Genomic DNA, 15373 nt, shown 5'->3' with positions numbered 1-15373 from the left:
CTTCAACATCGGAGCCTTCGGTTTGGATCATTTCCAAAGTAGATTCAACGCTGTGTTGTGTTTGACCTCTCCTACCGTGTCGAACACTTCAATGCAATGCCATCTTGTCAAACAACTTGCAGAGCTGACCGAGGGTATGCTTCGTTGTCGTCTGCTAACGAGCGTGTCACTTCACACACGCAGTGTGTGTGAATGAAAAGTTGGCCGGAGATAACTTAAGAATCAGTTCTGCTTTTGATTTTCGTATCCGACACGTCACTCCAAAATCCAAATCCGCATATGCGGACATTGGCATCCAACGCTTTGTCCGACGACATCCGCATATGCAGACAATGGCAGCGAGTGAGTTAAAACAATATTGCACCTCTGGGATGGGCACAAAAAAATAAAAAAAAAAGCCAAATTATATGCAAACTGCATTTACTGTTATATTTAATTTTTTTGTATTCTCTAAACTTGGTACTTTGATCTGATATTCTGACACAACAACAAGAGCAGTCATTATTATCATTTTTTTGTTCAAACAGGAACTTCTTTTCCTAACCATGGAAATTTTATTTATTTTGCAAACGTTTTGGTGCAGATAGTAAAAAAGGGAAATTACTCTGTAATTAATGCTAGGGGACTTAATTTGCTTTAAACTGATCTTTCTCATCTTAAACATTACATTTTGAAATTATACTCAATACATAAAAAGCTTGTGTGCTTTACTCTCAGTGTACAGGGCTTTCACTATGTTCGTTCGCCCAAGTGGTCTTTTTCGGAAAAAAATAAAATCAATACGATGAGTGGACTTCACAGATCTATTGGTTGAGCCCTGAAGGTCATGGGCAAAAATCAATTGCGTACACATATTTATACACATTCAAAGCACGTGCTCATATTCTTCGCGAACACGAACAACGCCATTTTGTTTCAAGCTGCTGACCTGCCGGTTCAATCCTATATATTCAATGGACAATACACGATAACATGTGATGGAAAGTTGAAAAAGGAGACCGTTAAATATTTATCCAGAGAAAGATTTGTGAACGCCTCATCTCTTACTGGATTATGCCCCAAACTACCATAAAAATATCCACAGAATCAGTCGGAATTCACAGTTAAAAATTGTAAACCATGCGAGTTAATACCCTTGAACTGATCACGATGAAACGAAAAAAATTCCAGTCTTGACTTTTCTCAAAATGAAGTCCTTTTCACTTCTTACGACGTTTAGAAGTACATGTACTTGGCTCTACATGTAATTAGTTTAACAAAATACTCAATTTTCATATCAACTTTAAAACTATAAAACTAGAATGAACATAAAAGAGAAACTGAATTGACCGTGTCGTACTACATTCCCGGCGGGTGTAACTAAACTTGTACATCTATCTAAATCTAGAGAAAACGGTTAAATGTTGCAGTGTGATTGCGGCGATAGCCACGTCTCCTTTAACGCAGACTTAAAAAGAAATTTTTATTGCCCTTAAAGATTTTTTTAATGCCCAAGATACACAAGAATAATATGATTTAAACAATGTTCTCACTGCGAATACCGCAACTGATTTATCGCCCTTTGAAAAAGTATGTTCGAATATTTTATAACGTCAGTTAAGGAGCCACGATAGCGTAATGGGTAAGACAGTTTCTTCTCACCCGAACACGCGGGGTTCAAATCTGGTTAGGACTTTTTTTCTTTTTCTTTTTTAACCCGAAGCTTTATAATAACAAATACAGAACACATTTTAACGATTAGACTTTTTTTTTTTTTAAAAATTGTATCACAAGTGTCTTGAAGGCCTTGCCTCTCTTGTTCATAGCATGAAATATACACCAAACCAAAAATACAAAGAACCACTCACGTAAACAAAGCAAGCCAGCTCAATAAGAATCATGCAGACATAAGTGGAAAGGCAAAACAAACAGTTGGGAAAAAAAGAACTTAAAACTGTATTTCTTCAACAAAACAGTTTGTTGCATCAAAGCATCAAAAGTACAGAACATACGGGAAGATCAAACGTTTTGCAGGCTTTACTCCTTCATAGGGTCTGTAGTAGCCTGGCCCAGGAAACTACGTATACAACAGAACGACACAAAACCTGAACCATGAACTGATGTCTGCAGTGAAAAGAACCTGAATAAAACCTGTATCAGTAATCACTTTATGGTGTGCAAATGACTTGTCTCAACCAAACCACAGCCACTAATTGCTATGTGGTGTGTCAGACCTGCTATAATCCAATGTGTACCAATAATTACTGTGTGGTATGCATAGGTAGGCATCCCTTCAATCCGGGAGAATGGAATAGTGCACTGGGTGTTTGTTTCTGGTGCAGTGTCAGTTGTGGCTTGACAGGCCTATTTGGAAATGGAAGACTCCAACACTTTGCACAGATGAAATCTGATGCTGGTCTATCTGCCAGAGTCTGGGCCTTCATTCATTGCTGTTTTGTCTCTGACTGTCAGGCAAGTGTCTCTTTGAACTTAGAGAGGCCTTTCTGCACTGTCTGCCTCTAGTATGATCGTTCAGAGGCTACAGCTTCCAGTGTCTGTGTTGTTGCCTTGGGTCTTTAGGTCTTTTTTGCAGACATCTTTGTAGCATAGTTGAGATCTGCCTGCAGGGCGCTTTCCCTGGGCCAGCTCTCTATACAGAAGGCCTCTGGGTGTTCAGCTGTTGTCCATTTGCATGATGTCTGAGCCAGCGAACTCATCTTTGCTTCTGAAGGGTGTACATGCAATGATCCCAGCCCTCTGAACGAGTGTGTTGTTGGAGACTGTTTCGGCAGATGTTCAGGATGCATCGGAGGGAGCACATGCAGAAAACCCAGAGTTTTCATACCTGTCTGGCATGCAGTGTGCAGGTTTCGCTGCCGCACAGGGAAGGTACTCATGACACAAGCTTTGTAGTAGGACCTTAGTGTCAGCTCGCTGTTGCTCAAAACCCATTTTGTCAATCTGGACATGATTGTGGCTGGCTTACCAATGTGCTTGTTTAGCTCAGAGTTAAAGAGAGGGAGTCTGAGATCACTGACCTCAGGTACATAAAATCATAGACAACTTCCAGTTCAGAGATTCTGATGTCGGGTGGACAATCCACGTCTTGTCCCATGACCTGTTTTCTTGAGGCTGGTGGTAAACTTTTGGCTGACTGGAGCATGTCAACAATGTATTATCTATGCAGCCAAGCAAAATGGAGATGCCTTGTCAAAACCAAATGTGAGCAAAGGTAAATGGCATAACACAGGATTCATCTGCTGCTCAATGAAAATTAGAATGAATGCTTGGAGAAGATGAACTGCAATCTGATGATTTTTTAGAGGTGAAGAATTTCAGCCTACTTTTCACCCAGTGGAGCTGGCATGGTGGTGTGTCGATTTTCAGATCTGTAGGTTTGACACTGGGCTGATGATTTTGATCCAGACATTTCTTTTAGGGGGATGGTGTGTGTGTGTGTGTGTGTGTGTGTGTGTGTGTGTGTGTGTGTTCATGTGTATATGTAATGTTTATTTTTGAACAAAAAATCTTGTGGATAACATATTCATTTAATCATAACAACTGTCAAAGGAAATTTTCTTCCTAAAATTACATTTATCTAACATACTTACTGTGACCCACTAGTGCAGACTCCGGCAGGGGTCTGACATGCCTGTCCTGTGCAAACTACTATCCGCCTATGCAGAGAAAACTTAAGTAGGTAACCTCCCCTTTGCCACCCTGACTAGCGCCCTCTTTTGACGGCAATTTGCCGTAACGTGCAGGGAGAACAGGAAGCGGGGAGGATGGGAGGGTCTTAATTTGGGTCACAGTAAGTATGTCAGATAAACGTAATTTTAGGAAGAAAATTTCCTTTTAACAACACATAGGGTAGAGGTGCTGCAGGGTGGTGGTTGTAGAGGGAGAGGATGGAAGCAGATTTGCTGAAGCAGAAGGAGCAGTAGAAGGAGAAGGTGTGGCACCAGGAAGCAGGGTGGTGCATAATTGCTGCAGCAAGTTAACAATGAGTTGCTGGTTGTTTGGTTGAGCAGCTTGCTGAGACACCATTAGTGTATGGGAAACAGCAGCAACCGGCAGTGTGGCAGATGGGGTCATCACCGCATAGCTTGGAGGGACCATGCACACACCCACACTGCAGGCGAGAGGCAGTGCCAGTGCAAGGGAAGTAACTGCGGCAGTCACCATTTGGGGTGCCGAAGCAGAAGTTGCCACCCTTGGATCGGACGCTCAGGACAAGGGGGAGGGTGCATGCGTATGGGCGAGCGTATCCCCTAGTGGTCCACCTTCCTCCCTATGTATGGGGAGGGCATCCCTACTCGCCTTGGTCGCCGTTGGATCCGAGACGGTCGAGGCATGCCACGTGGGGGGCGCGTGATCTGATGTCACGGCTGCCACCACGGACGCAATGCACATAGGGCCCGGTCTAGTGTGCGGATCCAAAACAGGCGTATGGTGTTGTTTCCCCAATGGGATTGTGGCACATTCCATTGGTGAAACTGTGGGCATGAGTAAAGGATAGAGGTCAACTCGAGCACTGCCGACTGGCAGGGCTGAGAAAATGCGGATCGCGTTGAGTCCGTTCGCGGATCGAAAGATATGGCATCAATGGCACCACTGACCTGAGTGTGGGGCAACAAACCCCTAGAAGTCACGGAGGAGGTTTAGGAGGTGGTGGAGGTCTGGAGTCAACCAGAGGGAGTGGAGGAAGTGGGGGAGGCGGCGGGTTGGCATTGCTGAGAGAGCGAGAAGTAGGGGGCCCAGAGTGTCCGCGAATCGATTGCAATTGCGCCTTAATTTTAGCCTGATCGCCCAATTGAGCCATATAGTTATGTGAACTGGTTGAAGACATAATTAGACAAAAAACAAGAATGCCAGAGAATCGACAGACAGACAGAAAATATGAAAAAAAAAACTTAGCCGTATGAAGAGCACTGGAACAGGAGTCAACATGGCTGCCAGAAAAAGAGGGCGCTAGTCAGGGTGGCAAAGGGGAGGTTTCCGGGAGGTTATCAGCCATAGCTACTTTCGTTTTCTCTGCATAGGCGGATAGTAGTTTGCACAGGACAGGAATGTCAGACCCCTGCCAGAGTCTGCACGTGGGTCACAATTAAGTATGTGTTGTTAAACACATTTTTTTCTGTATTGCCCATTTATCTTCCTTACAGAAAATATATGCTTTTAGCCATGCCATTGACAAATTAATCCAGATTTTTTTTCTACACCTACCTGTTTTTTGTGAAAATTTCCTGGCAAATAGGATTCATTTATTTGCTAAATCCCTTGGCATGCAAAAGGGTAAGATGTCAATCAGAACATAAGCAAAAGGGAGGACAGACCCTTAATCCTTTCATTTCCGGCTGCAGATATATCCACATTTTAGGGGTAACTGCATTATCAACCGTCCAGCAACTCATTTGAATATGCTTACTTCCTTGCAAATTTGGAGTGCCCTGATGAGCATTCAAAGCAATATCTCAGCAAGTTTTGGCTCGATTTTGATGCAGTTTTTTGCGTTTAGTAAAGCAAAAAGCAGTTGAGTGTGTCAATATGTCTGCCAGGACGTATGGTACAGAAGAGGTGGCTAGAATTTTTGTTTGATTTTCCACACAACGTTGACGATAGCAACTATGAAAATGTGACAGAAGATGAAAATAATGTTGTTGTTGATCAAGTGAAGTGATTCTGGTTATCCTAATGATGATTATATGCTACATGGTACATAAACAGGAATGGGGTGGGGTCATGTTAGAAAAGAAAAATCCAATAGCTTAGCTTGAAACCTTCATTTTGGGGTTTTCATTTATTATGAAACCTTGCAGATGAAAGCTTCAAACCAAAATATTGTTTAGTGAGCTTTTGTGTTATAATATTGTGTGATAGTGTTTGTGGGTGGTTGGGTGGGGGAGTGGGGGTTGTGGTTGTATGTGAGTGTATATGTATAGTGTTTATGTAGAAACATGTTGGAGAAAACAACATAATTGCACTTGGTTGTTGTGTCTAATATAATTGCTAATATCTAACAACCATTTTCGTCCATATAATAAACAAACTTGAATTTTCTTCTTCTTTTTCGAAATATTTTGATTTTGTTTTTTTCCCCTAAAAATCTGAGTTATCTTCCCCTGACTGGAAGTTATCACATCCTGCCAAAATTTGACTTGTGATAAATATATTCTCCATTCATTTTCCTTTAATAAAACATATACTTTTACATGATTTTAAGCATGACTTTAATTTTTGTGATTTTTTTTTTTTTTTTTTTTTTTTTTAAGAACACAGATAGTTCTGGAAGTACTGGGTGTGGCTGTGGATGGGGGACTCGGAACGAGCAGCATGGGAGTAATGCCACTAAATGGTGCAGATGATGGGGCAGCAAAAAAAAAAAAAAAAAAAAAAAAAAAAAGTGAAAGGGTTAATAAATCATCCATTAAAAAAAAAAATAGAAAAGAAAAAAAGAAAACATCAAAGACTCACAGGCTCTATCTTCTTTAAGATCTCAAGCTTGACCCGTGAGCGGAAGCTGGAGAACGGGACCTTGACACTGTCATGGCTCACTTCATCATTAATGTCATACTGACCTGATCCAGACAAATTCAAAGCAGTTAATACTGTTCATACACAGGTAAAGTCAAAACTGATGTAAAATATAACATGTGCATTCTCAATCATGGTGTTCAAAATCATGCCTCAGTTTCAGTAAAAGTGTACAACTAAATAAGTGTTGAAAGATCTTTCCATGATAGACATAGGTATTAATTAAGAATTTCTGTGTAAAAAAAAAAAAAAAAAAAAAAAAAAAAAAGTCTTGCAGAGAATAACCAAGCTAAGCAAACACACTTACATTAACATACGAGTACACACTCAAAAACATAAACACCCACCCACACCCACATGATTAGTCTTAGATCATACCATTGATGTCTGCTGTTACAAATATCAAACAAACAGTGAGCAAATACATCAAAAGAAATACTAATGACAAACCTGGTGCAGGCAGTCTGGACTGTTCTGCAGTGCTGATCATTTCTCTCTTTGTTTTGGACCTAAATGCAGCATCTGCTGTCACATTGTTCACCTTTCCAGTGTTGGCTCCTAAAACCTAGGCAAAATGACAGATAAACCATACATGAATGAACAAAATGCACAGCCCTCGAACATATAACAAGATGGTGCAATAACATACCAGTCTAAACAAAACAAAAATTTTTCAGTGCTAGCCAGTGTCACCTTCTAAAAATATTTTTTTCTGACATCAAGGAAACTTTATAACCTGTGGCTTGAGTGATACAAAACGGACATACTGTTTTCTTTACCAGTGACAGCTCATCTGCAGCAGCATTACTATGACTCTTGTTGCTGTCCTTTTGGATAAAACTGCCTATAGTTGCTGTCCCAGTCATTTATTCTTTCATAAAAAGAAATAACAGTATGAGCAGTAAGATTTTTTAAAAATATATTGTTCTCATTTAAGCATAGTTGTACAAAAGGATATAATGTAATAATACTAATAATGATGATAGAAAAGAAGAGAAGCAGTACAGCCAGCAAAATGGGCATGGGAAGCAAATTGAAAAATAATGTTGTTTTCCAGATTCAGAATCTGAATAACTTTATATATCAGAAAGAGAAATTAAGTGGTGAAGTCTGTGATGCATACAGTTACAAGCAGAACAGTAAAATTTGGTATACACAGAACTCCATTCATCACTTCCTGTCTGTTGACACAACCAAAACTCTCATTTGTGCTTTTGTCTTCTCGAAACTTGATTATTGTGATTCTGGCTCACTACAGTATATTATAAACCCCAAAAAGTCTGAACCTCAGCTGCCCGTCTTGTACTGAAACGCCCAAAGAGTGACATTGTTCTGCCTCTTCTGAAACCATTTGTTGCCAATACAGTCCAGGCAGAACTGATTATAAACTTTCTACACATTGCTTTCTAGCTTTCTCTGGTTCTTCACCATCTTCCTGATCTCCCCACTGTTTACAGTCCAACACAACAACTGCATTCATCATCAGACAGTTGCATTCTCCAATTTCCCTGTTTTGACTAATTTCCATCTGCTTTGACTAATTTCCCTCTGTTATGACAAGACTAAGTCCTAGTCCTACAGTCAAAGATCCTTCCCATTCACACCCCCCAAACCCCCCCTGCCCCCCCTCCCACTTCCCCTGTCCAGTGGAACTCCTTGCCATATGAAATCAGACAATCTAAGTCCATTTCCAGCTTCAAATGCAACCATAAGACTAATATTTCAAACTGAAAGACCTCTCGCTGCCTGAATCAATTTGTACATGGATCCTAAATTTTCTAAGATGCAGACCGCAAGTTGTTAAAGTTGGTGACCTCACCTCCTCCACATGCATTCTCAACATAGGCACCCCACAGGGATGTGTTCTATCCCCACTGTTGTACTCACTATTCACACATGACTGTGAAACTCAAAATGAATGTAACACTATGGACAAGTTTGCCGATGATACTATTCTACAAGGGCTGATTACAAACAGTTTTGAGTCAAACTACAAGGAAGAAGCACTGGAACTTGTCAGCTGGTGTGATCATAACAACTTAGAACTCAACGTATCAAAAACCAAAGAATTAATTTTAGATTTCTGGAAGACCAGATGTGACCCCTTACCACTTGTCATTAAAGACAAGCAAGTAGAGATCATCAGTGACTTTAAATTTCTCAGACTGATCATTTCTAACAATTTCAAATGGGAGAAAAATATGGAAAAAATTGTTAAGAAATCATAACAGCGCCTGTACTTTCTTCGGCGCCTCAAAAAGTTCGGAATTAAAAATGAAATCTTGGTTGATTTCTACCGAGCAGTCACTGAAAGTGTGCTAACCTTCGCTATTACTGTTTGGTATGGAAATATTTCCAAGGCAGAAGTTGCAGCTGTTAACAAAATCGTAAAAACTGCCACCAAGATTACCGGGGCTGATCTACCTTCTCTAGAAGACATATATTATCAGCGGCTACTCAAAAAAGCAAAATCAATCAGCCAGGACGAATCACATCCTGCTTTTGGGATTTTCGAGATGCTCCCCTCTGGTCAATGGTACAGAAGAATAAGGATGAAAACCAATCGCTTTACCAATAGCTTTTTCCCCAAAGCAGTCAATGCCCTGTCTCTCGAACAAATCCAGTATAATAAATAGAATTGTGCGATCAACAACCATCTACCTGAAGATCTAGTCATCAGCCCCATCCACATGTAATATGCAGCTTCTGTTCGAACGTGTGTGTGTGTGTGTGTGTGTGTGTGTGTGTGTGTGTGTGTGTGTGTGAGAGAGAGAGAGAGAGAGAGAGAGAGAGAGTTTGTGTGTGTGTGTGTGTGTGTGTGTGTGCGTGTGTGCATGTGTGTGTGTGTGTGTGTGTGTGTGTGTGTGCAGTGTGTGCATGTGTGAGTATGCACAAGTTTTTATATTGATATGCACTTGTATGTATCCTAATTTCTACTGTATCTGTTTTTGTGCATGATTTTCGATTTATGTTCGTATCTTGTTATGTACTATCCCCCCCAATATTCCTTGTGACCCCGGTACACCTGGTATCAAAGGCATATTCTATTCTATTCTATCTGATTAAAACTGACTTTAATTGGTCTCCTGATGCCTGCTACAGAGTGGGTGTGTGCTTGTTTCTGTTTTCTGTGTGTGTTGGCGAGGTGTTACGTGGAAAGGAAGCAGGCAGAGTGGGACTGATCTGGGGTGTTATGGTTTGGGTTGTGCATTGTTTGGGCATGGTGACTTTGTGATTGGCTTTGTGTGTTCAGATTGGTTTTTAGATGTCATGGTCTAGTTTTGAGTGATGTTCTTGAGTGATCTTTTTCATTCCAAGTCCCCATTCTTTCTCAGCTTCTCTGCCACTCATCTTCGCTGCAATCTTTCAAATCCAGTGTGAAGACCCACCTTTTCCCCTCCTGAATAATTTTCAACAGCTCATCGCTTTCCAGCATGGACTAAAATGACTATTTGGGATGAGTTAGTTTGAGAGTTTCAGAATTTGTTGGTGGTATTTTTGACTGTGTGCCATTTTAAGCATTTATGATTGTGTGCTATGACTTGTGTGCATGCGTGTGTGTGTGCTTGTGTGTGTTGTGTGTGTGTGTGTGTGTGGGGGGGGGGGGGGGGGGGGGGGGGTGCAGGAGGGAGGGGGGGGGGGGGTCAGGGGGCGAGGGGGGAGGGGATGGATGGGAGATCGATGTTTGGTATCTTGTGCTCAATTTTTTCCTTTTTGATATTTACATGTGTGTTCTATTTGCAAACGCCTAGGGCTTATTTTCAAGATTAGGCGTAAATGCTCATAATAATAGTAATAATAATAATAATAATGTGATGAGAGACTGCATTATTTGTGTGGAGTGATATTTGGTATGTATTTGGGGTGATTTTGTTGTATTTGATTATTTTGTACGTGTGTCCGTAAATAAATTACTGTTGGTGTTTGGTTTGATGTCTGTGCAGGGTTATACTTATATGTATGGAAATTGTTATTTTGGAGTTTGAATGCATGTTTTGCGCATCAGTTTTTACATTATGCACCATGGTGGGGTATGTGTTGCATAAAGGGGCAATGTATGGATTTAGTAAAAATTATTATTCTTATCATATAAGTGTGTAGAGATACATGTACGTTTTTATGTATGATATGTACATATATACCAAGTTTACAATGGACATTAAGTTTAGTAGGTACTTTTAATGCAATGTCTGGTCATATTTCGTCATGTTTGCTTTCTTAGTAAAAAGTTAGTCGGACCAAACTGCGTGTTTTGAATTTGATGGAACAAAATCATCTCATTAGGCGTTACATAAATAAACTGATAATAATAATAATAATTATCAATATTATCATTAATAATAATTATTATTATATTTATATAGTGCTGAATCTTGTGCAGAGACAAATCAGAGCACTTTAGCACCTGTCATTCAAATGCATGCATAACTCTAAAACTGGAAACAGCCAAAGATCACACAACATATACAATAAGATCATACACAACAGAGCCATAGCAAAGCAAGCCTGACAAAAATACCACCTTTCCACTTTTTGACCCCCCCCCCCCACAGACACACACACAAACACACACACAACCCCCATACACAAGCACCAACACACATTTTCTTGCATATCCACTTGCACATTGTATTGAATAAATATGGTGGTGAAGTAAATATAAAACAATATGAAGCTGTTAAATGCAAAACAAAGGTTCAGCTAATAAGGCATAAAAACATCACTGAAAGGCATAAAAAAACCCATCAATAACAACAGTAAAATTAGCATCTTTATAGCAAAAATAAAATATCTCAATTAACCCTTTGGTTGCTGTAATCGCCACTCGGCGACTTGCAGCCAGGACACTACAGTTGCTGCATGGCGACTTGTAGGGAGAACGCTACTGTTGCCGGTCAGCAACTTGAACATTTGAGTTAACAAACGTGCACTCCTCTTAGCGCACCAAACGTAGCGGGCACTTCCTGCCACATGTACCGGAAACATCCTTCTTGTTGTTGAACCAACTCTCATGTGGTCTGGAGCGATTTTCAGCTGCTTTTTTAAAATTGTTTTAAACGATGGCGAGTTCTTCAACCAGTTCAGATTGTAACCAGCAGTCTCGCTTTAGACCATGCTCTACATGACAGCAAACTGCAAGTCTATTTAAAAGGCATTTGGCAGAAAATGATTTTGCTGCTGACAGTAACAGCAGAAAAGAGTTCATGCCACATGGCAGCGAAAAAACGAGTACCCCACATTCCCACTGGCTGCTCTGCTGCACTGCCAGTTTTCAGCTGTACTGTGCAGTTGACTTAGCCACTTAGCAGATGTTAGCAGCTTGAATATAGCTGGCGATGTAAAGGTTAAATTCAAATTCGGCATTAAAAAAAACCATATCAATTCCACAGTAAAGTTAATATATTTATGGTTTAAATGAACTTAACTTCTTAAATTAAGAAATTTCTTATGTCCCATCTCTCTCTCTCTCTGTCCCTTCCTCACATTCACACAAATAAATGCAGGCATGCAGGCACACAGTTTACCACACACACACACACACACATACCAAGCCAAACACACACCAATGTCCATCCACTCGTACAATTTGGATACAGCCTATTTGGGAAACAAATTACATCAAAATCATTTGTTTCAGTGAATAATTATTTGCCTGTCCCCCATCAGCTGAATCCTTTTCTCTCAGCGCTGTGTTTGATCTTTAGTATAGTGCCTGTAAGCTTGTAATGTGAAGAGTAAAACATACATGTAATTCTGTCCGTCTTTTAAATTTATGTGCCAAAAAGTAAATACCTATCATTTGCAGGGCATCATTTCCCTGAATATTCTGCTTTTCCATTTGAAACTGGAGTTCTGTTAACATCAACGAAAGCTAAATTAAAAACAATCCAAATCATAGATGCTGATCACAGTTCAATACATTTTTGGATAAACTTAAAGAAAATCAAGCCACCTACATTGTATGTGTTTGGGGCAGGTACCACATTCCGCTTAACTGCATGCTGTGCCACAGGAGCAGCAAAGATGCCTGTCACAGATCTTCTGTTGAAATCCATGCGTGATGCCAACAGGCTGGGGAGAGCATAGATGCCAGGTCCTGGTGCACTCGACAGGGTCCACTTGCTGCCTTTTTTGGACTACAACAGATGAATAAGGTTTCTGACCACAGTAAAATTATTATTATTATCATCATCATAATTATTATCAATATTATTGTTCAGTTTCATCAGAAGACTTTCCCGAGAGGTAAATGAAATTGTTGGGTCTTAGATCCAGTGTAAGATGCCCAACAGCCTCAGTTTACCTGACAAAAATGTCTGCCAAGAAGAGGAGGCACTCACTCAATTCTGGTTCCCCAACTCCACAATCAACTGTCATTAATACAGGGCTTAGTTGGACCAGAATATGCTCAACTGACCAGCCGCCGTGGTGAAGTGGTTAGTGTAGCGGACTGACAGCTGGGAGGACGCGGGCTTGAATCCCAGTGGAGGTGGGTTTTTCGGCCTGTGGCCGGCTCATACCCAGAGTTGAGTGTGCTGTGGGCTTAAACGGGGAGACTGGGACCACACAGTCAAGTGTCAACCACTTCAAGGATGCGCTCTAATTACCTGATCAACACTGCAAGTGTCTCTATCTCTCGGGCCTGGTTAACGCCGGGATATCATTATGACAGGAAGCGTAGAGTACAGCCTTGTCACGCAGTCCCAAACCAAAATAGACCTCTATACCAACATCATCATTGTCATCGTCATCCTCCTCCTCCTTCATCATCATCAATATAAACAAAACAGTCTCAAAGTCTGTGGCCTTTTATGCCCTGCTCTCATGGTGACCTCAGTTCCGATGCCCTTCCACTTCTGTGCTTGGGGTGAGTCCTGTCAGTGTCTTCAGTGTCGGCAGATTCATGGTGGACTGTTGTTTGAGGGACGTGGTGGCGGTCTCCACACTGGGAGGGACGCTCACTCAGTCTGGCTCCACGACTAAGCCATTATTGTCGTTAGTAGGGGGCTTAGTAGGTGGTGTCCTAAGTACGTTGAATCAGAACAGGCACCACTGAACACCACCGAAATGAGTCAGCAGCAGTGCAGGGTCTCCTCTGGTGTGTGGCCTCCTGGCGACCTAACATTGATGGTTCCCTGTGGACTGCCGACGCTGGAACTGGGACAGACGAACCCAGGTGTGGCCATGTATGGGGGAATCTAAATGAGCGGCGTGGGAGTAATGCCACTGAAATGGTGCAGATGATGGGGCAGCAACAACAACAAAAAAATAATAAAAAAAAATAAAAAATAAAAAAAATGTTCTACTGAAAACCACTGAAGTGACATAGCAGCTGTGCATGGTCACCTCTACTGAGTAGCCATGTGGTGACCCAACATTGATAGCTCCATCAGAAGTGCAGCAAAACAAACCTGTCTGACTTTGCAATGAAAAAGCACAGATGGGGCAGCAAAAAAAAGTCTTGTGAGAAGACCACAGGAAAATACGTGCATGGCAACAAAATAATCGAGATTGCAGGTGTATTTTTTTCATATCATCTGGCAAATCATCAATAAACATATTTCTTTTACTGAACTTGTTGTAAATTTCATACTTTTTTTTTTTACTTGTTCATTTTAGTACTTGCTTGTCTGTTCTGTCATATATGCATGAAAACTTGCTACAATTAAGTCATATGAAAGATTCAATGTGACATAACAATGTTCTGTTCATACTCACATACGTGACAATATGTTACATGGAGATAATGTCCATACTGCACAGCAACTGAGGCATGAATGCAACCAGACATTAGACAAAAAAACAAGGGTCATGTGTGCAGCATGCACTTAGCCCACATAAAAGAACCCATGGTAATAATTAGTACATGTAAAAGCCTTTGGTGTCCACAGATTCATATGGACTATCACTGGAAAATCACAGTGGCTGTCTTTTATCTCAGCATGTTGCATGCTATGTCTGAGATGTATGTGATATTCAAAGTGGATTTCATTATTTGATTGTAGAATCAGTTTACTTCCCTATAATTTTTCTTAATAAATTTGATATATTGATTTTTTTCTCTTTTATTTTATGTTATTTTTTCATAATGAAAATGGCAATTAGAATAAACAGAATATACTGTGGAAGCTTGTGCTGTGTTAAAATTTGTTCATAAATTTGTTTTTTGAATAATGATACTTTGTGCTGTGCTGTGGATGAAATGCATTTTCTTAATGTAATCTTTTTATCAGCAAACATGTCAACAATTTCTCTTTTAGAGATAATAGTCCATTGTTGTATTTTGAACCTTGTCTCCACATACTCACTCTGTCAGACCTGATTTTGTCATCAGTACAACAAGAAGGTAAGCTGTGTCCTGCAAATAGTGAATCAGAAGAGGCATTACTGAACACCACCAATGTGATCCAGCAGCAGAGCAGGATCTCTTCTGGTGTGTGGCTTTAAAGCAGCCTGACAATGATAGCTCTCTGTGGACAGCCTGTGCTGGATCTTTGGCATAATAACCATGGCTGTCACTGTGTATTGACGATTTAGAATGACTTGCATAAAAATAAGACTTTCGATGTATGCCACTAAAACGATGGAGGTAATCAAATGAAATCAAAACTATTTTATTAACCCACATGGAAATTAACTTGTGCAATCACAGGCTCGTTATAAACACCAACACAATAATTATGTCATGCAAACGAGAAAAGGATATTAAAACAAGTCAAATAAAATTCCACAATGGCTGTTGATACTAAAACAAGCCACACACACAAATACACAAACATAAATTATAGCAGGTTTCACAGTCTTCAATCTGCGAACTTCCCACTTTCAGAAAAAAATTTGAAAAATAAAAAATGAAGCT

General features: G+C 40.4%; 1 protein-coding gene across 1 annotated transcript in view; it reads right to left on the bottom strand.

The window, feature by feature from the left end:
- Positions 1 to 12720, bottom strand: part of LOC143279986 (uncharacterized) — a 30652-nt gene extending 17932 nt beyond the window's left edge. Inside the window, exons 1-2 of the mRNA XM_076584391.1 lie at positions 12471 to 12720; positions 6964 to 7078 (exon numbers count right to left, since the gene is read on the bottom strand). Of these exons, the coding sequence (XP_076440506.1) occupies positions 6964 to 7078; positions 12471 to 12569 (214 nt within the window). The 5' untranslated portion in view covers positions 12570 to 12720. The remainder of the gene's footprint in view (positions 1 to 6963; positions 7079 to 12470) is intronic.
- Between the last annotated feature and the right edge of the window lie 2653 nt (positions 12721 to 15373).

The sequence above is a fragment of the Babylonia areolata genome, chromosome 3, assembly GCF_041734735.1.
Source record: "Babylonia areolata isolate BAREFJ2019XMU chromosome 3, ASM4173473v1, whole genome shotgun sequence".
Lineage (NCBI taxonomy): Eukaryota > Metazoa > Mollusca > Gastropoda > Neogastropoda > Buccinidae > Babylonia > Babylonia areolata.
This window is presented reverse-complemented; position numbering and strand designations above follow the sequence as displayed.